Source organism: Lepidochelys olivacea (genome assembly GCF_965140295.1).
Source record: "Lepidochelys olivacea isolate rLepOli2 genome assembly, chromosome: 14".
In the NCBI taxonomy this organism is placed as follows: domain Eukaryota; kingdom Metazoa; phylum Chordata; order Testudines; family Cheloniidae; genus Lepidochelys; species Lepidochelys olivacea.
This window is the reverse complement of record NC_140424.1, coordinates 3,435,906-3,459,833: the sequence shown is the minus strand read 5'-3', so window position 1 is coordinate 3,459,833 and position 23,928 is coordinate 3,435,906. Positions and strand designations below refer to the sequence as shown.

Here is a 23,928-nt window from a genome sequence, read left to right as displayed (position 1 = left end):
GCAGTGCCAGGCCAGCAGTGGGTAATGTGCCCCTGGCATCTGGAGCCAGCTGTGCCGTTTCCCCCTCCTCTAATCTGTGTTTTCTCTCCTCCATAGTGCTGCAGTTGGCATCGGCTTCTATGGGAACAGCGAGACCAACGATGGGGCGTACCAGCTGATCTATGCCATCGACAACGCCAACCACACCCTCTCCGGGATTGACACACTGGTAAGGGCCTGCTGGGGGTCAGCTGCACAGGTGCATTGTGGGGTATTCCGCCCACATCCGAAGCATCTGCCATTGGCCGTTCTCCCTGGCAAGGCGCTGGAGCTGGTGGGTGAGTCGTTGTGGCCTCGGGAGAGCCCAGGACTGCCCCTTGTGGGGCGAGATGCTTCTTCCGAGTTCCGGGAGGGTGGGTGGCAGATACGTGGAGCTTTGGCAGGACGCCAGGCATGAGTCTCTAATGTAGAAGAAACCATCGCCGGCTCTCAGTCCCCGGCCCTCGGTCTGTCACAGAGCTGGTGGGTATCCTTAACCAAGGCACAGAGCAGGAAAGTGATTTGAGCTGGGCCATGCAACTGAGCCAAAAACAGAACCCAGGAGTCCTGGCTTCCAGCTCCCCCTTCCCTCCAACTCAAACTAGTGAACTGTGCCCGCTCCTTGTTCTCGCCGCTGCATTACTTTACAAGCTGACGCGCTGGCTTTCTCCTGCCTGTGCTTGGCCTGGCCTTGCTGCATTCACCTTGCCTGCTGGAGTGCTGGCCTCCCGGGATACAATAGGCCAAGGAAATTGGGCCAGAAGCTGTTGGCCTTCCTGGGAAAGGGCTGTTTTTCCATCCTCACTCCTCTTGTAAGCTGCTCGGGTGATATAACCAGTGGGTCTCTTGGACGGGCCTTGTCTTAAAGAGACAGCTGTGTTCCTCCAGAGATTACGGAGATCAGCTGGCATCTCCGCTGTGGGGGCTGCGCTGGCAGCTCCCTCCTGCATCTGCTAAGCTGGCTGGGAATTAAACCTCTGAAAAACCAGGGGTTTATCCCAGCGAGACGGACTAGGCCAAGGCTGCACTGCCTGGCGTTGGACACGTCCAGCCTCGGTGCTGCCTTCTGGAGAGCCACTAGCGCCAGGCGTGGCAGAGTGGGTAACTCAGAGAATTCTCGTCATCCCCTGTCCGGCGCCCTGGGGGGTTCCTTGGGGCCTGTCTTGCATCCCCGTCTCTCCTCCCTCTGCACCTGGGTGATCTCATCTGCAAACCCCGGTTCAGCTGCCATCTCTGTGCTGATGACGCACAGATCTGCCTCTGCTCCAGCCTGTCTCCTGGCCAAACGAAGATCTAGCCCTGTCTCTCTGACCGCTCCCCAGGGGTGTTTGGCCACCCACTCGAGCTCAGCATGGCTCTTCATCATCTTCTCCCCACTACCTCCTGTGTCGATTGATCCTGCCTGTCACTCAGGCCCGCACCTGGGTGTCCTCTTCACCTTAGATCCCTCGCCGGCGGCTCCCATCCAGCCTGTGTCTAAATCTCGCCAGTTCTCCCTACCTGATGTCCCTGAGCTGCGGCCTTGCCTTTCCTGTCCATCCACACAGCAAAATCTCTCACTCGGGTGCTCGCCAGCTTGCATCTCGATCACTGCACCGTCCTCTCTGCCCTTGGCAAATGGTATCTCGGCTCAGTTCCGAATGCTGCTGCCACGATCCTTTTCCTAGCCTGGCGCTTGGTCCGGGGCACCCCTCTCTGTGCATCCCTCCGCCGGCCTCCTCTTCTCCGGCACATCACATGGAACTACTTGTCTCCACGTTCAAAGCCCTTCCCTGCCTATCTCCGCCCTCCCTCTCAGTCACTATCAGCCCCTGAGCCCAACCTCCAGTGCCCCTTTGTGCTTTCTCCCACACGGCCCCTGGTGCTTCGGAGGAGCTCCCTGGGACCATCCACAAAACTCCCTCTTCATCCTCCTTCCCCGCCCCCCTCGGAAGGCCCCCCCACTCTGAGGCCAGCGGGAAAACTGGGCAATGGATCCACAGCTGGTGAGCTGGGCACACTGTGCATCACGCCGGCCAGCACTGGCTCCCTGTGCTCCCCGCTGATGTGTCTGGATCCACCTGTTGTCTCTTGTCTCGTACTCAGTCCCCGCCCCAGACAGCTTTCGCTCCGTCTCTTGGGATCTGTTTGTGCAGCTCCTGGCGCGACGGCCGTATCTGTAATTGTCTGTCCTGATGCCCAGAGAGGCCGGGAAGGGTCTGCACATCTGCCCGGCAGAGTCACCACTCATGAGGAGCACAGCAGTGGGGATCGTGGGGCGTCAGTAGAGCTGGGGGGTGAAGAAGACAGGAGAGACCAGCAGGAGGCAGGGTGAAGGAGCAGGGCCAGGACTGGAGTGACAGGAGCTGCTGGCTAGGGCTGCGAGGCGTTGGCCAAACAGTTTGGCTCAGCTGCAGCGCCGCTGACGGCCAAGTCAGCGTGTTGGCACAATCTCGTTCCCACGGTAATGTACCTGGGGGCCACGGGGCTCTCGGGAACATGGCTGGGAATCCCCTAGGGTCTCTCATGCCTGCCTCCCCCCGTGCATATTCTACCATCCTTATCCCCAGCAGTGGGGCAAAGGGCACAGTGCCCCTCTGTGCCAGCCCCTGTTGGATTGCACCTGTGGAGATTCTTGTTGGCAGGCTCTGGACCATTGGCCATGGAACTGGGAGGGGGGAGGGCAGCCTGCCTGCCAGGTGGCATGCCCTGCCCCGGCTGCTGCAGAGCAGTATGGTACTTACCTTCCCTGCAGGCTGTCGGGACTGGCCTTGGGCCCAGGAGGGCCGAGCTCGGTGCCCGAGGTGGTGGCTGCTGTTTCTTTGCTTAGCAGGCCTGGGCCCCCTTAGCTGGGGCACCTGGACCGCCTTGGGCAGCGGCAGCGCGGGGCTGATTGCAGGGCACCAGCCAGATAAAGCAAGAAATAACCAGGCATTAGTGCCCCCTCTGGTGTCTGTCTCCCCTTTGTGGGGTGAGCCGAGACAGGGATGCAGAACTCCTGGGTTCTGTGCCTCGCATCTTCCCTGACACACCATGTGACCTGCACGAGTGGCCTAAGCCAAAGCTCCCAAGTGTTCTCAGCCCCTGAGCGGGTTGGGTTTGCCGAGGGTCCAACTCGGGGAGCCGGGGCTGGAATCAGCAGGAGCTCTGGAAACCAGGCCCAGGGCATTGCAGGTTGGGCAGAGGCACCCAAAATCAGGGGCTGCTTCTGTTAACTGGGCACAACAGCCCTGGAGAGGCCGTGGATGCATGAACACGAGCACTCGGCAGTGCCCTGGGCAGTGATGCCATCCCGTCTTGTCTCCCTCTGTTTGGGGGAGCACCGGGTCCCGGAGCGCCTGGCACAGCTGCAAAGAGTCACAGCCTTTGGTCCTGCCTCCTTGTGCTGGGCCTGGCGTCCGGGGAGCACAGAACGGCGCCTTTGTGCAGGCCTCGTGGAGACGGGAGCCAGCCCCGCTGGGGCGGCCTGCTTCTTTCAGAGCCGGAAGCAGCGGTGCAGTCAGCTGAGTGACGTAGCTAGGTCAGGCCCCAGCTGCAGAACCGCTCCACTGTGGCACCATGTCACTAGATCTCCAGCTGGGAGGTTTCCCTGCAGAGGGGGCTGTGCCCTACAGGGTGAATCCCCCAAGGCACAGCTGCTCCGCCCCCAGGAGCTGGTGTGGCATCTGCCCTGGCTTGGGGGAGCCCCATGACGCGACCAGCCAGGCCTTTCTTCTCCTGCCCACGCCAAGCTGTCTGTAAAATCTCCCTCTGTCATGGTGACCTGGGCACGGCAGTTTTGCCACTGGGGCGACTCAACCTGCCCTGGGTTGGGTTGGTCAGCGTGGGGGAAATGTTTGTATGAGGAGCCCCTTTGTTCCCAGGGTGCACGGAGCTGCACGAGCACTCACCTAGCACTGGGGAGCGCAGAGCTCCAGCCCTGCTGGCCCCCCCCTGCGCCCGGGCCGCACTGATCCATCGGCTGCTGCTTGGGGAGGCCTTTACAGAGCTAGTGCAGGGGCTGGATTTAAACCTACAAATGCTCCCGCTTTGGGGGGTGAAGGGGGCCCTACAAATAGCCCCAGCAGGGGCCCCTGAAGTGCCATTGGCTGGAAACAAGGGTCCCCCTGCCCTTTATAGAGACCTGGCTGAGTCGCTCGCTAGCATGGGGCAGCCCCTAGTGCTGCCAGGCTGGTGCTGTTGGCAGCCCTGCCCCCACTCCCTGCACATACGGGCTGTTTCCGTGGCAGGCTCACTGTTCCTGCTCCTCTCCCTGGGGCAGGTCTCGGGCACCACGGTGCAGATGAAGGTGGGGCTGGAGCAGCACCTGGCTCGGCTGAACGAGATCTTTGCCATGCGGGGCGACTACGTGCAGACCCTGAAGTTCCTGCAGCAAATGGCTGGCAACATCGTCCGGCAGCTCTCAGGGCTGCCGGTCTGGCAGGACGTGAGCGTTGACCTGACTGCTGTGGCCGGCCAGGTGGGCTACGTGGAGTATTACAGGTGAGCGGGGGGGGGATCGGGGTCTGCACTGCGCTGCCTGGGCCAGGCCAGGCACTGTGGGGCTGGGTAGGAGAGGAGCCCAGGGCCGTGCCAGGGTAAAGTCCTGTCCAATGCCCTGGCTGGTTGCTGCAGTGATGACGCTGCTGAATTGGGGGCTCTGCCGACTGGATTTCACCGTCCTGTTGCGAACACATTGGGGAAGGAGACTGGGGGGGGGGAGTATTGGGGGGGAGGGGCAGGAGCTCCCGAGCCATCCCAGCTGTGAAATGGAGCAGATCCCAGAGCCGTGAGTGCAGCTCTCTGCAGCGTGCGCCCCGTGGCGCTGGAGTCGAGGAATTTAATTGACTCCTTTGGCTGTGGCAGTGATTCTAATGAGCGGAAACAAGCTGATTTTTCCCTCCCCTGCAGGGTTAACGAGCCAGAATGAAACCAGAGCGCCCGTTGGGCTCCGGCGCCTCGGGGGAGAGCGAGCCAGAGACACAGCGTGCTCCCCACGTGCCCGCCCTCCCGCTAACTCCCCACAGACCCAGCCTGCAGCACCGCGTCTGCCCCACGAGGGCTGCTGCAACCGTATCTGCCAGCCCCACTTTGGGGGGGCTCAGAGGAGGCGTTGCCTTGTGTCGGGAACTGGCTACGCCCAGGGGCTGTAATTGGCGTGTGTGCACCACGCCCCATGGAGCTCAGCCCCGTCCCTGCCCAGTGCACTTGGGTCATATTCAGCGATGTAGCGTCTGACCCAGGGAACAGAGAGTTTAGGCTGAACCTCGAGGGGGAGGTGCCTCTGCTCTGAGCTAGTCTGCCCCCCCCCAAGGGAGAGCAGAGGAAACCCCATCCCCTGGGGGTCGAACGTAGGGCTGACCTGGCCTGCTTCTGGGGTGCTGGACTTGATGGGACCAAATGCGCCTCTATCCCCACCCACGTGGGCAGCCCGTACACCCGTCCTGCCCGAGCCAGCGCCGTCCCATCCGCCTCTGCGCAGGGCGGGCGTTGTACATTGGAGGGCCCTGGGGAAGCCCTCGCTCGGAAACCAGCCACGATGGCAGAGGTGTGAAGGGTGCGGCAGGCACAACAGAAGAGCCGCCGGGTCAGGGCCGCGGGTGCACGTCTGCTGCCATCGAGGGGAGAGGCTGAGATCCAGCTGGGCAGCCAGAGACCACGGGGCTCCCGCCGTCCCCAACCTGAGCGTCTGAACAGCCAGACTGGGTCAGGCCAGGGTCCATCTCACCCCATCTCCTGGCTTCCCTGCGGAGATGCGATGCCGCAGGCTCCCATCTGTGGCTGCAGCTCGTGTGCCGGCCTCTCCAGGGGAGTGCGGCTGGCTCTGGGGTAGACGGCCCTCCAGGGGCGTGGCTGGCTGCAGGACTCTGACAGCCTTTCCCCTTCCTCCCCTGGGCCCAGGTGGCTCTCCTACCTCCTGCTCTTCATCCTGGACTTGATCATCTGCCTCATCGCCTGCTTGGGGCTGGCCAAGCGTTCCAGGTGCCTCCTCACCATGTGAGTACCCACCTCTGCCCCCCCTGTCTGGCGGGGGATGGGCACTGCCCGTGCAGCCCTACTCTCCTGCGCTGCACCGAGGTTGCTGCTATCTTTGGGAGGGGAGAGGGGGACCTTCCCTTCCCCAGGCCTGGAACTGGCCCTGCACCTGCCTCCCTTGGGTTGGCCCAGGGGCCCTGACGCACCTGCGGGATGGACGGTGCTGCAGCACCGAGAGCCCCACTCTGCCCAGGGGTCAGCGCTCCCTTCCTTCCCCCCCCCCCCCCCGCCACCGCTCCTTAGTTGCTCACGTAAGCATGCAAGGCTCCTGTGCGGCTTGGTGCAGTGGGGAATCTCCCAAGCTCATTGGTGAGTCAGTGGCAGAGTCCCAGACCATGTTCTATCCAGTCGACACCACAGCCCCTGCCCTCGCAGGGTCCCCTGGCCTGGGCAGTGGGAGATCTCGGGTCCCCGTAACTTAGTTGTCTCCCTTTCTCATGTAGGATGTTGTGCTGCGGGCTGGTGACGCTCATCCTCAGCTGGGCCTCCCTGGCTGTGGACACCTCTGCGGCTGTGGTGAGTGAGAAGGAACAGAGCAGCAGGCTGGCTGGCTGCTGAAGTCCGGCTGTCTGTCTGTCCACACAGTGTGTGCTGCAAAGTGGGTGTGAGCAGGAGTAGTTCAAGGCCTGGATCCCATTAGGACATCAAGCAGCTGCTCGGTGCTTGTAGCCCACTCCCAGGGGAGGCGAGCAGCTCCTGCTAATAGCTGGGCCCTGTGCGCCAGGCGCTGACGGGCATGCAGCCGCCAAATCCCCGTCTCTCTCCTGTGCTTCAAGCAGGTGCGGCAAGGAGGCGCGGGGATGTGGTGTCTGTTGCCTTGGTTCCCCCCTCCCCCCCCCGGGAACCGGCCCCCTGCTTGGGGCCGGGGGGTCTCATCCTGCAGTGCTTGGGACTAAATGCAAGATCCCGAGGGTGGTCGTGGCAGAAAGGGGCACTCCCCCCCTCACGCAGGGCACGGGGCCCTGTGTGCACAAGCTGGCTGCGCCGTGCGGGAGGGGCCGCCCAAGGCGGTGCCAGAGCACGTGTGCAAAGTGGTTCAGAGAGGCCTTAGGAATGGGCTGGTGTCCGCTGTGCGGGGCACAGGGAGCCCTGCTTAGGGACAGAAGCAGTAAAATGGGTCCTCCACCACCTATTAAAATGGGCCCAGTTTTGTGTGTGGTGGAGCTGATGGGGCGCGGGCAGCTCCTAGCTACGTGCTCCTCCCCTCCCCCCCCTCAGCTGTTGTTTTGCCCCCTGGCCTGGGTTCTTTCCGAGAGACCGGGCCGTGCTGTCAATGTGTGTTCTCTGCTTCTTGCAGGGCACCAGTGACTTCTGCGTCGCCCCGGACAAGTTCATCATGAACCTAACTCGGGGCGATCTCCGTGCAGGTGACGGAATTGCCTTTCTTGTGCATAGCGCTTCGGCACGGGCCCAGTGTGCCTGGCGTGGTGTGGCTTTGGTGACTGCGGGGACGCCAGTGGGTGGACGAGTGGGGTAAGAGGCGGAGCCGTGTAACTTGCAGGGCTCGCCTCAGCCCTGATGCAAGCAGAGGCAGCTCTGTCCAGGCACGCCCCCACCTGGAGTGGAACTGAAACCCACGGGCACATTGCAGCAGGACCTGGCCCAGTGCCGCCCATGGCAGACAGCCACCAGCAGAGCAGCCCGTCCCCGTCTCGTCCAGGCCGCTCGGGAGAGGCGACTGGTTCTCTTGGCAAAGGCTCCTGTGCAGAGACGCTGCTTTCCCTGTTCCGGGGCCGCGGAGCCTGGGACCCTGTTGGTGCTGGGGTGGGTTGTTGCGTCTGGGAGGGCTGGAGGGATCTCTCTGGCTTGGGTGAGAGGCACCCACAAGGGGCAAGCTGCATGTCACCCTGGTTTCCGACATCTCCCCTTGTGCTTGCGTTGCAGAAGTGGTTCACTATTACCTGTACTGCAGCCAGAACCTGAGCAACCCCTTCCAGCAGGTACGGAGACCCCCGTCCCCTCCTGCAGCGCGGCCTAGTGCCTTCTCACCAGAGGCCAGCACTGGAAAGCCCATGCCTGGGTGTTCCCCCTTGCAGTGCTTGCGGGGGGGTGGGAGGAGAGGGGCTGACTCTGCCTACGATGCGGGACCAGAGTGGAGAAGGGGTTGGTGCGGAGCACAGTGTCTCCTTTGGGTGTTGGGGCAGGAATGCGGCTCCCAATACCCTGTATCCCAGTGCTCCATGCATTGCCAGCACCAACCACAGCCACAAGACACGTCCACATAGGCACCTTGGGGTGGAAAAATCAAGGCATCAAGCTCTCTTCCCGGGCTTGTGCTGGGCCTGGGATCTGCATTACAGGTGTAGCTGGCACTAGCTGGATTTGACTCCCCAGGGTTACAATGCCCAGCTTGCACTTTGGGTCTTGACAAGGCTGGGGCGGGGGCGTTCCTCTTCCTGCCCTCCTGCGGGTGGCATGGACAACTCCCTAAGCTAGGTCTTGTTTTCTGCCATGCAGGCCCTGACCATCTACCAGCGCTCGCTCACCACCATGCAGATTCAGATCCAGGGCCTGCTGCAGTTTGCGGTACCCCTCTTCCCCACGGCCGAGGTAAGGCGGGGCCAGCGCTGGGCACTCAGATCCGGGGCAGTAGTGCCTCACTGGGGAGGAGAGGCTGCTCCTGCTTTCTCATACCTGGAACTGAAACCCATGCCATGCCACCCGCCTTCTGTGCCCAGTGTTGAGCCCGCAGCGTGCCTGGCTGCCCTCTCCCCAGCCGCTCTGCAGGACGGGCACGGCTCCTCCTGGGCTGAGAGCTCGGGGGGAGGGGGGGAAGGACGGACGGACGAGGGAGGTGTTCTAGCCCCACCCGAAATCCTGCAGCCCAGGCCAGAACAATTCAGAGGTGTCTGGAACACACAAGACGTTGGGGGTGAAAGTTCAGCTGTGGCTGGGGCAGGGTGGTTATCTCCCAAAGCTCCATACAGACCACATCCCCAGCCGCCACGTTTAGGGGAGACGCAGGGCTCCCCCAGGCCGAGGTGCGGCGGGCACCTGCCCCTGCCTCCCCCGCCACCCACCACACCCCCCAACCTGTGCTGCCAGCTCTTCCAGCTGCCCCGCTGGCCTCAGTGCCTCTGCCTTGCCCCTCCTCTCTCGGCCGCAGAAAGACCTGCTCGGAATCCAGCAGCTGCTGAACTCCTCCGAGACCAGCCTGCACCAGCTGACGGCCATGCTGGACTGCCGGGGCCTGCACAAGGTGGGTGGGGCATCTCTGCCAGGGCATCAGGGGAGGGGGTGCTTTCCCTCCCGGGACGTGGCTCACCCTGGGGCTGGCACTGTGCTGCCTGCCAGCCCAGCGGGAGCACGGGGGGAAGGAGCAAGACTGCGTGGTCTGTCCCCACTGCAGGATTACCTGGATGGGCTGATGGGCATCTGCTACGATGGGGTGGAGGGCTTGCTCTATCTGGCATTGTTCTCCCTGCTGGCCGCCACGTCCTTCTCCACGCTCATCTGTGCCATGCCGCGGGCCTGGAAGCACTTCGCTGACAGGTGAGTCCAATCCTGGGATCGCGCCGCTGGTGCTCGCTCAAGGTGGACGGTGGGAGTCGTTGAGCTCCCCACCAGTCTGGGGAGCCGGGCTGTAATGCTGCATGCGGCTGGCCGGGCACCACCCGGGAGTATGCAACCCACAGAGGGTGGGTGATCTGGCTCAGTGCCATGGATGGCCACCTGCCTCCTTGCCCTAGGAGCTGGCTCTCTGAGCCACCCTTCCCTGGCACACTGGCTGCCTCTGGCCCCTCATGAATCCCGGGGAGCGTCGCTGCCATGCCCAGGGCCCAGGCAGTACCGGCTCATGTCTCCTGGCTTGTTCCTTCCTTCCAAGTGATGGCGTCCAGTTGCTGTGGGTTTGCCCTGTGCCAGCTCTCCCAGCCCTGGGGCCCTGCCTTCCCCCGGTGAAGTGTGGGGCTGGTGGGAGGAGGGCGGATTTGAGGGTCCTGTTCTCCACAGATCGGGCACAAGGCTGGGCGAACTCGCCCTGGGTTCAGACTCCACGGCTGTGCTCTCGTCGCAGCACCTGTGCTGAGACTGCCCAGAGAGAGGCCCCTTTCCCGTCCCGGGGGCTGCCCCTCTGGGCTGGGCCCTGGTCCCGGCGTTGTCAGAGGGTGACTAAAGGGCCGCACTGCCCCTCCTTCCTTCCAGGGATCGGGATTACGACGACATTGACGAGGAAGATCCCTTCAACCCGCAGGCCCGTCGCATCGCCACCCACAACCCCCCCCGGGCACAGCTCCGCAGCTTCTGCAGTTACAGCAGCAGTCTGGGCAGCCAGACCAGCCTGCACCCACCGGCACAGACCATCTCCAATGCCCCAGTGTCTGAGTACATGTAAGGCTGCTCCGTCCTCAACACCCCATCCCCATCTCGGCCAATGGGGAACCCCGGGGCTGGGAACCCCTCCAGGGTGCTGGGGCGGCTCGCGCCAGCCATTGCAGGCTTCGTGCTCTTGGACTGGCCTGCAGCTCCCTGAGCAATGGGAACTGGGCGTGGAGACGGCACACTCAGGGTCTCCAGTCCTTCCCCCGGCAGGACAGCTAGCTGCACTGGGGCTGCTGCTTGGAGGGGCTTCAGGGGCTATGGGGAGGCTTAGAGCAGATCCTTAAGGCAACAACAGACAGAAGCACCCCTTCCCCCGGGGCGGGGAATATACAGCTTTCCAGCTCAGAAGGGTGAGAGCCTTGTGCTCGGATCTGGTGTGAAGAGGCAGAAGGCTTATGGGAAAGTTTGGTGTAGCCCCCTTGCCTCTCCGCCCCTCCTTCACTGCGTCTTGCTTCATTGCTTACTTCTCCCTGGGGGAAGGCTCAGCGCTTGGGGGGGTTGTCCTGGGGCAGGGAACTGCTGCTTGGGAGGGGTGGGTTCTGTGCCCCACTTGGCTCTTGAGTCCCCATCCTCGGGAAAGTCACTTTTCCTTGTTGGCCCAGTTGTCCCCTCAGTAGAAGAGAGATAGGACTGATAGGAGGTGGGGTGTCAGTGTGTAAAGTGCTCTCTGACCATGGGGTGCACAGTGCTAGAAAACCGCAAACTATTAATACTCCCCACAACCATCCATGAGTGCTGAAGGCGTTCTCACTGTTTGTCTGATTTACAGCCCCCTGCCTCCCTCCTCCGAGTCCCAGAACCTCTGGGCCAGTCCAGTGTTTGTAGAGGGCTCTGGAGTGTCCCAGATCCCCTTTGCATGGAGGTGTGGTATCCTACTCCATGACTGACCTCTGACCCACCTGGGGGGGAATTGGCACTTCCTCCCCCTGGTGCTGCTCATGACGAGAGTCCTGGGAGATCTGGTCCATTCAGTGGACTTGTCCTTCTGGGGTGGTGCTCGGTCAACTTGTGGTCTCCATCGCTGAAGGGCTTTTACTCCATCTCCCCACAGGAACCAAGCTGCACTCTTTGGTGGAAACCCACGCTATGAAAATGTACCGTTGATTGGAAGAGGCTCTCCTCCCCCTACGGTACGATGGGCATCTGAAGCCAAGTCATTTTTATAATAGGGCTTCTTGGCTTTCTCAGTTTTTATTATTTTAATCGTGTTGCTAAGTGATGGGGAATCCTTCCACTTCTTCCGAAACCAAAGAGGTTCGTTTGCTGAGCTAGTGACAATGGCTCGTGAACGCTTCCTCTTCCAACCCCTCTTGCTCTTGGGCATTAATGGACATACCCTGTCCTTTGAACACGGCACCTCTGGCAATGATGATCCCAAGCCAGGAATCAGCACTGTCGGAAATGTAAGGCTGTGACAGGAAGTCCCACCTTTTAGATTCTGAGGCGGAACTTTTTGATACGCCACTTGAGCAAGAGGGAGAAAATGGCTCATGAAAAAGCAGATGACTCATTACCCACAGCACTCAGCTACATCACCGATATGTCATATGGCTTCATTTTATTGTATCTTGTCATGACTTTGTGCTTGGTGCCATATTTAAAAACAAATGCATCCATATCTAACTTGTTAACAGATTTCGTCTCTCATCTGCGCTGTGGGAAAAGAGTCATGCATTCTATACATCTCAGAAGACAAACTAAAGTTTTGCTTCATTTGCTTTGGTTCTGATCTTTTTATTTATTTTTTTGTTGGTTTCTCCCAAGACGTTTTTAAAATGTATTCACTGTAACCAAAACCTGTCTGCATTTCCCTGGAGTGTTTGGCTTAATGTTCTTTAAAAACATCTTGCCTGCTAATGTTTGCTTTGTTTTTGCATCAACTATTTTGGAGCTATGTTGCCCCTCAAGAGTAAGTTTTTGGGTTTTTTTTCTTTTCTGTTTTGAGATGGTCATTTTGTTCCCCTCATAACGTCCATCATTTTAGCTGTCCTGTCTTCCATTTTGTATACATATTTTCTTTGTATGTGTTTTGCTTTCATTGGAACAGAAGTGGGAAACCATTGACAGTAGGTGCTCTGGAGCCAGACCCAGGGGTTCTGTGTATCTCAACTCTAGTCCAAAGCCTGAATCTGCCTGGATTGTGTGGAGGGCTCCCAGATTCTCTCAACCCACTGGAGTTCTTCAATACACCCTCCTTGTGCTCCTAGGTCAGGGAGGGAAACTAACTAGAGCCAGAGACTGAAACAGAGCAGGGGGCTGTTTGGAAAATTTCCATCAAAATGCCCTTTCCACAAAAAAGTGGGATGCTTTTTCCCCCTTCTGCTACTTCCACCTCTCTCTGCCTTAATAGTCTACTCTATTCCCGGTCTGAATGAAATACGACCAGAAGCCAGGATGAGTGTTGACCCCAGCTGGAGGAAATCTAGCTGGAAGAGGTGGTAGTAATGGCAGTAGTAGGAATTTCTATTTTTAGAAAATAACCAAGTATCTGATCCTCTTTGCCCAACCAATATTCCTCAGACCTGCTCCCCACCAGCTTCTTCTGGGAGTGAACTGCTATGCCAGGGTGATGCCCCTTGGAGTGAGCTACAGCCTCCATCGTTGGAACAGCTCAGACATGGTTGCTATTTACCTAGTGCCCTAGATGACTAGGGAGATCTGGCGCCTGCCCAGGGCGGCTTGCGATTAGCCTGCGAGAGCACTTTGTGCTAAGCAGTGTCAGTTAGGTGTAAGGGCTACCTGTTAATGGCTGAAATGCAGGCCTGTCATTCAACTCTGCCCAAAGAGGTCCCAGCCAGACCTCCAGAGCGCATGTGCCTTTCAGTGGTTGCTAGAAATCATTATGCTCCAGCCTCGATAGCATCATCATTAACTCTTCTGTGCATTGGTTGCTTTCTCCCCCTCCCCGCCCCCCTTTGAAGATGATGGGCATTGTCCATGAAATCCCATTAGACACCTCCATCTCTGGCTGTAATGCCCCCGGGCGGGTTATCTAGTAGCCCATGGCTAGGCGCTAGGCCGTTGTGGCCAGCTCATGCCTCTCCCGGCTCTTTGCCATCCTCGCACCGAACAGTCTAATTAAAATCTCTAAGGAAGGGCTTTTGAGTTCCAAAATAACAAACTCTGAATAATCTTCCCTAATGCCTTGGCTTGGTGGGGACTTTTTTCCCTCCCCTCCCCCCCTTTCAAACTAAATGGCTAGAGAGAATTTCCTTTTGCATTGTTGTTGGGATGGGAATTTCTTGAGGCTCTGTCTGCTCTAGCCTCTCCCTTCAAATCTCCCACCTGCCCCAGAGCAGCCAGCTCCAGTCCCCCTGGTTCTGTGAGCACTGCTCATGTCCCATTGCAGAGTTAGCTCGGGCGAGCGACACCCAGGTTGGCCTAGCCTGGGTGTGAGCAGCCACACGGCGAGGCCCTGCCCGAGTTACCGTGTGTGTCTTTAGGACCTCTGGGCTATCGCACGGTTCTTTGTGCTGCAGTGAGCTAAGACGTTCTGATTCATTCACAGTGAATTGTGGGAGAACTTGTCTGTCCTGGGCAAATGGGGGGAATTGTGGGAAGGCACTGGAGGACTGTAAGCACTTGAATGACTTGGCCTGTGTCCATACTGCAAAGTGGACAGGTGACCAGTACAGATTTTAGTTTGTAGCCCCAGACGAGCCAGCTAGCCTGGGTTGGAAGCCCCACTGAACTTGGGGTCAGTGAATTTTGTGTGTGGATGGGAGAGGGGCAACACCTGAGTAAGAGCCTGTTAATTCTGCAGTGAAGACAGACCTAGGCTATGTTTAGGATTATTCAGAGCAGGGTTAGCTGTCCAGTGCTCCCACTGATGGAGCTGTCGGTGCTAGCCTGGTGGTGAGTGTGACGCAGGCTAGTGCTGATGCAGCTTTCTGTTACCTTTTCCCACTGCCTGTCTCATCCTATGGGAACTAGAATTGGGACCGTTAATCTCCATGTAGTAATAATTCCACAGAAGGTCAGCCGGCAAACTTGTGCCCTAAAGAGGGAGTCCTGTGAGGTGTGGCACCCGCACACGTCTCGGGTGTGTCTCTCTGTGCAGTCCTCTTCCTCCATCCTCTCCCACGGTGCCTCACGCAGTGAATGGTGCGCACGCTCTGTGCCGCTGGGCACCTCTGTGCCTTTTCCCTCTTGGGTGGGCATACTGTCCAACTGCACGTGCAGTGTGTTCTGCTCTGGGGGGGCAGCCCGGCAGGGCGACGTTCTTTGCAAGGAGGAGTCATCCCAGCTGCTGTACACCTTTGTCCTCCAGCTTGCCACTGTCCAAATCGTATTTGGTAGACATGGAAACCAAGCACTGATACGTGTTGCCATAGTCAGGGCAAAATTACTGTAATGAGTGACAGTTCCTCAATTTTTCAATCACAAAGGCTTTTGTAGTCCTCATTAAAATCCCATCACCTCGGCACAGTTAGTATGTGAATCTAAAAGGAACGTTTGGATACACTGGGGCTGCTTGGTGCTACCATAATAAAATAACAGTAGAACAAAATACTTTAAAATCAATTCCTCCTCCATTTACCATGATCTGTGAGCCACCTAAATCAGCTTCTCCTTGTCTCTCCTAGGCGGTCGAAATACCAAATGATGCAGGGGAATAGACCCATTGATTACTAAGGGACTGCTGGGTGGCTTAGACCTCCACACCCAGCGGCTGTTGGGTCTGTTAGGGTTTCTTATGGCTTAAAGAACTGAAGGGAAAGTGTTGGAATTTTTAATTAGGGTTTAGAATTTCCCCTGCTATATTTACAGTTCAATTTCTGAGCTAGGGCCTGAAAATCAGAAAACAAATGTGACTAATCTCATTTTGCTGTCCCAGCAGAGAAATGCTAGAATTGGTGTAAAATCAGATATTTAAGACATAAATAAAATCTCGTTTTACAGATAACACTTTAGATTTCACTTCATCCAGGGGAGGACACTTGCCCATAAATAGGATCAAATTCCTCTTAATCACAGGAACTTGACCGATAAATAAAGGACTAACTCAAAAATTAAAACGTACAGACTCCCCCAAATCCACTTGGGACTTCACTGTTGCTATTGATTTTATGTGGAAGTTGCCCAGATATTATGGTGATGGGTGGCAGAATAAAACCCTCAGATAGGTTTGCAACTGAAACCTACTCTTTTACTGACTTGGGGTCTTAAACAGACGTTTCCAAGTTCAGCAGCACAGCTTCTACTGCCGAGCAGCTCACCTGATTACGGATTGTAGGCAGAACATATTGCTTAGTTTCCCTCTTCTCCTCCACAGTACTCTCCCAGCATGCGAGCCACGTATCTTTCTGTCAACGATGAGCATACAAGACCTTACGGCAACGAATTCCCAGCCTAGTGCGTGCTCTCCCTGAGCAACTTACAAGAGATGAAAACATGAACAGCGTTTCTGCAACGGAAACCAAAGGCAACTGGAAAGTGCATGAAACAAAAAGGCCTCTTGCTGGAGAAGAGAAGGGACAGGAGCCAACAGGAGAGATCTGGAGCTGGTTCTGGCTGAAGGACAAATTGCAGATCAAAAGCTGCTGGTTGCTGGAAGCCCAGAGCATGTTCCATGTGCTCTGCAGATCCCTCCTGTATCATCTGGCAGCTTTTGCTCACATTTAGTCTTCCTCTCTGAAGTGCACGTGAGACGGTGCCCACAGCCTCTGTTCTCCAAACTAACTTCCCTCATGCCCGTCGCTTGAAACATGGTTTCCCTCTCTCCATCCATCCACCCCAGCGTGGAGCAGGGATTCCAGCTGGCTTGTGATACAACAGGCTAGGTGCTGCCACCTCTCTGCCTCCCCCGCCTGGTGCCAATTTGAAGATGGAAGCAGCTTTGTGCATAGGGGTGGGTTCCTCTTTGCTTCCTATTTGCACCAACTTGGGGTTATTTTAAGTCATTGGAGGGCGTTTGGAGGGCTTCCTTTTATAACTAGTGAGGTGTGAATAACAAGACCAGTACACTGTCCAAATACACAGAACACAGGCACATCCACTGTTCAGTATCGCGCGCAACCACCTTGCAAAGTGGGGAGATGCTCCTCACTCCTGCAGCAATGCAATACCAACCACTAGTGATTCCAGCTTTCTTTTGAGGGTCCCCGCAGGTGGGCTTTTCACCCTGGCGCCCTGTGACGGCATCCTCCCCACACTGTCTGTAGCACCTGTTTGGTATGTACGGTACCAGACGAACACGCACTTCCCCTCACCTGTCTTGCAGTCCCTTTGCTACTGGAATAAGCCAGGATGGTCTCAGGTATCAGAAAGTTCACAATAAGTAGAATAATTTGTCCTTGTATAATTTTTTGCTGGTATCTTCTTTCCACCAGTGGTTTTATCGACTATCCAAAGAACAGACATACACAGCACACTTTTTGCCTTTTTTAGAAGGGTTTTTTGGTTTTGCATGGTTTTTATATAAAAATCTTTTGCAGGTCTTGTAACTTTTTTTGGCACTGATTTTTGTTCCTAGGGGCTGGCTAAGAAAAAACAATTATTTTTTAGAAAATATTTTAATCCAAACCCGAGATAATTTTAAGACTCGTGTGAGAGGCTGCATCTCCTTTTCTCCTGCCACTCAGCATGGAGGATGGCAGCCACTTTTGTCCCATCGTGTGGTGGGAAATGGCAGCTCTGCGATTCTGTCCCCACAGCCATTGAAATGGTGTTAGCAGCAAGCGGTTGGTGGCACTTCTTTTAATTCTGAGCAGTGTGGACGTTGCTGAGCTACATAGTGCTATAGACTAAACCCAACAGAGGGTTCTCAATGAAACTCCCGTTCACACTGATCAGGAAACCCTTTTAGCTACAATAGTCTTCTAACACAGCTGTTACCAACACTATTTTCTCTCATACTGTAGACAGGACCTCAGTTACCTCCTCTCCCTTCCATAATCAAAGAAAGTACAGGTTCACCCTTTGCCATCCTCCTCCCGTCTCCTTTGGGACAGGAGAGAATACCTAGTCAGCAGTGGTGGGTGAGAACTGATTTCTGGATTCAGAGGATTAAAAGACCCAGATGGAAAGAGAGAGATTTTCTACCCACTTGATCCTTCTGGGTCCATGCTCTTACCATGGTTAAATACAGCTCTAGCATAAGCATTTTAGCTCCATTTGAAATCAGTGAGGTTGCATCTGCTTGCACCAGAACTGAATTTGAACCATGGTTCCTCCTAAATTGTGGAGCTGCATCCCTTACAAGACTACGCTCTCAAACAGGGAGAAAAGCCAGCCTGCAGCCATCTCCTCAGAACAGAGCAATTGGTCCAGGGTTTGTTCTCCCCAAGCACAAAAAAACCAGAGAAACTCAACCCTGGATCATGCCAGGTTGGTTGGATGGCATTGGCCCAGCCTGCCCTGCTGACGCTGAACTATCCTTCCACACCCATTTTTGCTCTTCTTAGCCTAACGCTGTGGTTGCGATGCTAAAACTGAACAGGCTCCTCCTTCTCCTTCTCAACTGTGCGGAGCGGCCCTCCCAGGCATGCAGACACCTCGTGGAGGTTGTATTGCCTGGGTCTTTTAAATATAACTGTACATATCACACACCATAATATTGTTTGTACGTCCATGTTACACGTGACTAGCGCTAGGGTATGGTTGAAAATCTTCATTTTTGCTTTTAATGTTTCAGTGTAACAGTACAGGTAGAAGAGCTGTTTTTAAACGCATGTGAATTAACCTCATTCTGGGCTCCTTGGAGGAACTCGGAGTCCTGCTTGATTTGTATGTACCCTCCAGGAAGGAGACAATAAAAAGTTGGACTAAACATTCATCTCCTTTTGATCCTTATGAGGACAAGATCGTATCTGCCAGTGTCTTTGTTGGCGTACATAGATGAGGACAAGATCGTATCTGCCAGTGTCTTTGTTGGCGTACATAGATGAGGCTTCAGTCCATTCCAGCCTGGTCTCCAGAGCTGGGCACACTCTTTGCAGCCAACAGTGAACTGCAGGAACAGTTTGCTGCAAATGCTGAATTGAGTATTTTATCTCCGCAGTCCAAGATGTCTTTTGATTGGGCACAGGTCACGTGATATCGCTTCCATTCCCTGACGGAATGAGTGTAATTTATAATCAGGTTTCTGCTGCAAATGCTCACAATTATGTGTGGATTATTTAAATGTTGAGGTGCCCTAGTCCTACAGTGCTAGTCAAACCTACATAGATCTGTGGATTTGAACTTGGTATTCTGCCAATAGACTACAATATTCACTTCATAGTTTGCCTTTGCTGCAGATATTCACGACAGCAAACGGATTTGCTAGAATGTTTACAAGGAGCATAAATGCAGTTAAACAAAAGTTGTTTAAAAAGTCTCTGGAATGTGGGTGTTTTTTTCCCCCCCAGTACTTGCCTAGTTTTAATGGTTTAATTTCAGAGCATGAGAAAGTTCTTCCAGATACAAGGATGCTAGGGCCCAGCTATTTGACATAGAGAGCAGTGCCACCTTATGGTATAACTTGTTTGTGCAATACAATAGAACACCAGAGTTACAAACACCTCGGGAATGGAGATTGCTCGTAACTCTGAAACGTTCGTAACTGAACAAAAAGTTAGAGTTCTTGCAAAAGTTTACAAATGAACGTTGACTTAATACAGCTTTGAAACTTTACTATGCAGAAGAAAAATGCTGCTTTCCCTTTATTTTTTAATAGTTTACATTTAACACAGTACTGTACTGTATTTGATTTTATTTTTTTCCCTCTCTGCTGCTACCTGATTGTGTACTTCTGGTTCCCAATGAGGTGTGTGGGTGATTGGTCAGTTCGTAACACTGGTGTTCGTAACTCTGAGGTTCTTCTGTAGATGGATACCGCACAACGTATTTAATTTGCATTAAATTAAAAACACCCAGGTCACACTCCAACATCTCAACTGCAGTTAGTGTCCTCTAACTCATGTTCAGAACCCACTTGAGCATTGCAGATGTTTAGTTTTTAAATTGTATTAGACAAATGCCAGCATCTGAGGATATTAATCTAGGTTTTTAAGACTGAAATGGCACCACGTGTGTCACGGTTATTACCAATGCTGGTTTTTATGGCTAGGATATCAAATTTTGGTTTTATTGCTGCTAACAAGGATGGCAGTAAAAGCTCCAGAATGTGGGATCCAGGGAGCAGTTTACAGCACAGGTAAGTGGGGTGCCTCGACTGTGACCTAGACAGCTCAGTCGCTCTGGCCCATTTTGTTCTTGACCTATCTGCTGGACACACCAGCAGGCCTAGCTATCACAATGGCTGGTTTTGTGAGGTAATGTTAAATGGGCAGCTCTAAACAGAGGCTACCAGGGCTGTGCCTTTCATAGGAATTCCCCTACAGCGTCTAACCCATAGTCAATGGGCCTCATTATCTTCTCTGACAGTGGCCAGCACCAGATCCTTTAGAGGAAGGTGCAAGAAACCCCATAAGATGCAGTTGAGATAATCTGCTTGTTAAGGAGGTCTCCTCCTCACATCTTACCAAGACTGGCCTGAGTTCGGAAGCAAAAAACATTCTTATTCCTTTGAAAACTTTTTAGTATTGGAACTCTGGATATTTGTTATTGATATAAATGTCCAGTTCCTCCACGAATGTTGCTGGATTGTTGGCTTCCATGCCCTGGGTCAGGGTGTTCCACAGTCTAACTGTGCATTATTTATTTCCTTTCTGCATGAGGGGCAGCTTGGCCCTCGGAGGTGAACAGCTGATCATGCCTGACGGGGGGCCGGCTCTGCACAGGTGGTCGGTCACCTGTGGGAAGGTTCTATCCCCCCCCAGCACCGCACAATTTTGAAAAACAGGATTAAAAAACGTTGACACTGAATATTCAGGGCTGGAGGCATTTCTGCTCTTTCCCCTGCACCCCCCCCCCCAAAAAGGGGGGCATGGCCAATTGGGGAAGTAGGGGGAAGATGTTTTGTCTGGATTCTTGGGGGCAAGGCCCCTTGCTCCTTTCGCTGCTAAAAGCTATTTTAGCCCCAGCCCCGCTGCCAGGCGCCTTGACGGGCCGCTCCTGCGAAGGGTCGCGGTAGAGCTCAGCGCCCCCCATCATCTTCCCCCTGGGCTGCCCCCGGGCTGTCGCTCGGCCCAAAGCTGCACCGGCCCCGCCCGCTTCTAGCCCCCAGGCCCCGCTTTCCGGCCCGCCCAGGCAGGGCTGGGCCGGGAGCCGGGCCAGGGCCGCGTGTCCCCAGGGGGCGAGGACAGACCGGGGGGGCAGGCCCCGCCCCCTCACGGAACAGCCCCGCCCCGTCACGTGACTGCTGCGCTTCCGGGCCCCGCGGGCGTTGCTGGGCAACGGGGACACGCCGCCCGCGGCTGCAGGGAGCCGGGCCCGGAGCGGATCTGCCCCCCCCCCCCACAGGCCGGGTAAGGGGGGGGGGTGCAGCTCGACCCCTCTCCCCCCCCCCCAGGTCTGCCCCCAGGCGGTACCTTGGCAGCCCGGCCCCCCCTGCCACGGGGCGCCCCTCGCGCAGCGCCTGGCGCCGCCGGCACCCGCAGGCCTGGGGCTCCGCGGGGCAGCGTGTGGGGCCAGGGCGCAGAGCGGGGCCGGGGCCAGGACTCCTGGGTTCCCTCTGAGCCGTGCGCGGGGCCGCAGCCAGGACTCCTGGGTTCGCTCTGCTGGGAGCCATGTGTGGGGCCAGGGCGCAGAGCGGGGCCGGGGCCAGGGCGCAGAGCGGGGCCGGGGCCAGGACTCCTGGGTTCCCTCTGAGCCGTGCGCGGGGCCGCAGCCAGGACTCCTGGGTTCGCTCTGCTAGGAGCCATGTGTGGGGCCAGGGCGCAGAGCGGGGCCAGTAGTCAGGACTCCTGGGTTCCCTCTGAGCCGTGCGTGGGGCCAGGGCGCAGAGCTGGGCCTGGCAGCCAGGACTCCTGGGTTCGCTCTGCTGGGAGCCATGTGTGGGGCCAGGGCGCAGAGCGGGGCCGGGGCCAGGGCGCAGAGCGGGGCCGCGGCCAGGACTCCTGGGTTCGCTCTGCTGGGAGCCATGTGTGGGGCCAGGGCGCAGAGCGGGGCCAGTAGTCAGGACTCCTGGGTTCCCTCTGAGCCGTGCGTGGGGCCGCAGCCAGGACTCCTGGGTTCGCTCTGCTAGGAGCCATGTGTGGGGCCAGGGCGCAGAGCGGGGCCAGTAGTCAGGACTCCTGGGTTCGCTCTGAGCCGTGCGTGGGGCTGAGGGTGCAGAGCTGGGGCTGGCAGCCAGGACTCCTGGGTTCGCTCTGCTAGGAGAGGTGTGTGTGGCCCAGGGCACAGGGCTGGCGGCCAGGACTCCTGGGTTCGCTCTGAGCCGTGCGTGGGGTCGAGGGCGCAGAGCTGGGCCTGGCAGCCAGGACTCCTGGGTTCGCTCTGCTAGGAGCCGTGTGTGGGGCTGAGGGTGCAGAGGTTCATACTGCTTTAACTGTATTGGTTTGAAATTGTATCGTTAAGGAGGTCTGACCCTCTAGCATGGACACAGTGTAAAGGTACTTGCCTCAGTTTATTCCTTTAAACACTCCTGTAATAATAATTAGAGGAATAAGCTGTACCGGCATAAGGCACATTTATACTCCTATAACTGCATCCATGCTAGGGGTGAATGGTTTTAACTATTTCAATAAAAAAAACCACTCACTCCCAACTGAAATAGTTAAACGGGTACAAAAACTGTGTAGACCAGGGGTTGCTCTTTAAGGGCCAAGGTCCCCATCTCCTGAATGTGCAATCATAGGTCAAAGGAAATGGTAGGAAAGCCTGTTGCATGCTAGATCCATTTAAGAAATTAGGGATACACTTACAAAACAGAGCGATAGAAATCAGAGAGGAAAGGCCCACTGGATCATCCAGTCCAGAATTGTTCCCTAATTTAAACTCTCATTTCTAAACACAGAGTGTAATCCCTTGGGGTAGGGACTACATCTTTCTGTGTCCCCCAGGAAGCATCTGCTGTGCAACACAGTAGTGAAACAGTAAGTTTGAAGCAGTGCAAAGGTGCAATGTTTCTTTCTCCCTCACCTCAGCAGGCACCATGGAGATCGTCTATGTGTATGTGAAGAAGCGCAGCGAGTTTGGCCGACAATGCAACTTCTCTGACCGGCTGGGCGAGACCAACGTGGACATCCAGCCAGACCCGAGCCAAGCTTCAAACTTCATAGAGCGGGACCCCATTGACACTGCAATACAGTGTGCCAGTGATATGTCAGAGCATGAGGTAGAGTGGGAGCAAACAGAGCTCTCTTTTAATGAATACTTGCTTGCAAGGCTTCCTCTGACAGGATAAGAGGGATGTGTCACTTAATGGGGTTGCAGAGTTGGGTATGCTCAACAATGCAAGGTAGCCTTAGTCAGTGATAAACTGGAGATCTTCTGGGACCCCATTTGTAGGAGGAGGATATAGGTATCAAGATCTCCTCTGGAAGAAATTTAGTGATGCTTCTGGTGTAATAATTGGGCGGTATTCAGAGAAGTTTGCAATGATGTTATCTCAGGGTTCTCACCCATCCTAAAATTCACAAGATGGAGCCAATATTTTCATTGCTGTCTCCTGCAGGACAGTTAAGAGCTCTGAGTTTGTCTCGTGGTTAAAGCAGGAGACAGGGTTCTGTTGGTTCTGATTCACTGTATGGCCTTGGCAGCTCTAAGATGTTAAGACCTAAAGTGGATTTGATCTTAGCTACCTCACAGGAAACAAGTTGTGAGGCTCCATGGATGTTTGTAGCGTGGCTTGAGATCCTCTGAGGAGAACCTCCACCATAGCAGGAAAGAGACTCGTGTGTTGCAAACCTGGAATGCCATGAGAAAAGGGTGGTGGTTGGAGGGTTCTCACTTCTCTGCAGTCAGTGATGGTTAATAAAACGATTTATGAATGATTTCCTAAGAGCTCCCAGAGCCGGACTGATCCTTTGCAAAGCCAATCTGCTCCGCTTGGGTGAGAGATGAGAAGCTACTTTGGGTTTGAACTGTGGAGAAGTAGCCAATAATTCTTCATTCCAGTGCTGGCCCCTGTTTGCAATCACATTGTTGGAAACCCCTTTTTTCCAGTGTGGGGAGTAATAAAAGTAACAACTTTGTTAGTCCAATTTGTTAACATTCCCAGATGAGCTCTCTGCCTTCCTTGTAATTTGCCCAGTATAAACAATAAGGGATTCCTCAGTTATGAGGTGTAATGCTACATGATCCCACTGCACTCCAGTAGATGGAAGTTGAGTGGGGTGCTACGGACATTTGGTGAAGTGATTGTCCATAATTCCATTGTTAGCCACAGAGGGGACTACGAGCTCAACACTTGGTTATGGCCAGAAAAGTGACTGTAATGCTGGCAGCTTCTCACCATCTGTGTGAGTGTGTGTTCAGGTCAGATCTGCTGATGGCACTGACGAAAATAGTGTCTACTCCCCTTTGCCCCGCAGGAGCAGTGCAGCCGGAGAGGAGTGTGCAGGGTTCTAATCTGCCTTGTGCATCAGCAACTGAACAGCCTGTTCTATTCTGGCTGCTGGCTGTTTAGTCTTGGTGGTGGCGTAGGAGCCAGAGAGAGGAGTTTTGAAAACCCAGGTGGAGTTTGCAGCACTGACAAAGCCAGGGAAATTGGTAGTCTGAGCACTGGAATCAGTTCCAGATCTGGAATCAGTGAGGGAGTAAATGCTA

At 55.6% G+C, this 23,928-nt stretch overlaps 2 protein-coding genes across 3 annotated transcripts in view; both read left to right on the top strand.

Moving 5' to 3' along the window:
* TTYH2 (tweety family member 2) overlaps positions 1–18,103 on the top strand; it is a 42,355-nt gene extending 24,252 nt beyond the window's left edge. Inside the window, exons 3-14 of the mRNA XM_084648132.1 lie at positions 97–208; positions 4,259–4,479; positions 5,878–5,973; positions 6,456–6,528; positions 7,310–7,379; positions 7,897–7,952; positions 8,470–8,562; positions 9,119–9,211; positions 9,362–9,504; positions 10,156–10,341; positions 11,384–11,462; positions 15,608–18,103. Coding sequence (XP_084504258.1) covers positions 97–208; positions 4,259–4,479; positions 5,878–5,973; positions 6,456–6,528; positions 7,310–7,379; positions 7,897–7,952; positions 8,470–8,562; positions 9,119–9,211; positions 9,362–9,504; positions 10,156–10,341; positions 11,384–11,462; positions 15,608–15,688 — 1,303 coding nt within the window. The 3' untranslated portion in view covers positions 15,689–18,103. The remainder of the gene's footprint in view (positions 1–96; positions 209–4,258; positions 4,480–5,877; positions 5,974–6,455; positions 6,529–7,309; positions 7,380–7,896; positions 7,953–8,469; positions 8,563–9,118; positions 9,212–9,361; positions 9,505–10,155; positions 10,342–11,383; positions 11,463–15,607) is intronic.
* A 2,496-nt stretch (positions 18,104–20,599) lies between these two features.
* The window catches only part of LOC311531313 (dynein axonemal intermediate chain 2-like), a 56,264-nt gene continuing 52,935 nt past the window's right edge, over positions 20,600–23,928 (top strand). For both annotated transcript variants that reach the window (XM_084648563.1, XM_084648562.1), the window contains exons 1-2: positions 20,600–20,684; positions 22,305–22,495. In XM_084648563.1, coding sequence (XP_084504689.1) covers positions 22,313–22,495 — 183 coding nt within the window. In that variant the 5' untranslated portion in view covers positions 20,600–20,684; positions 22,305–22,312. The remainder of the gene's footprint in view (positions 20,685–22,304; positions 22,496–23,928) is intronic.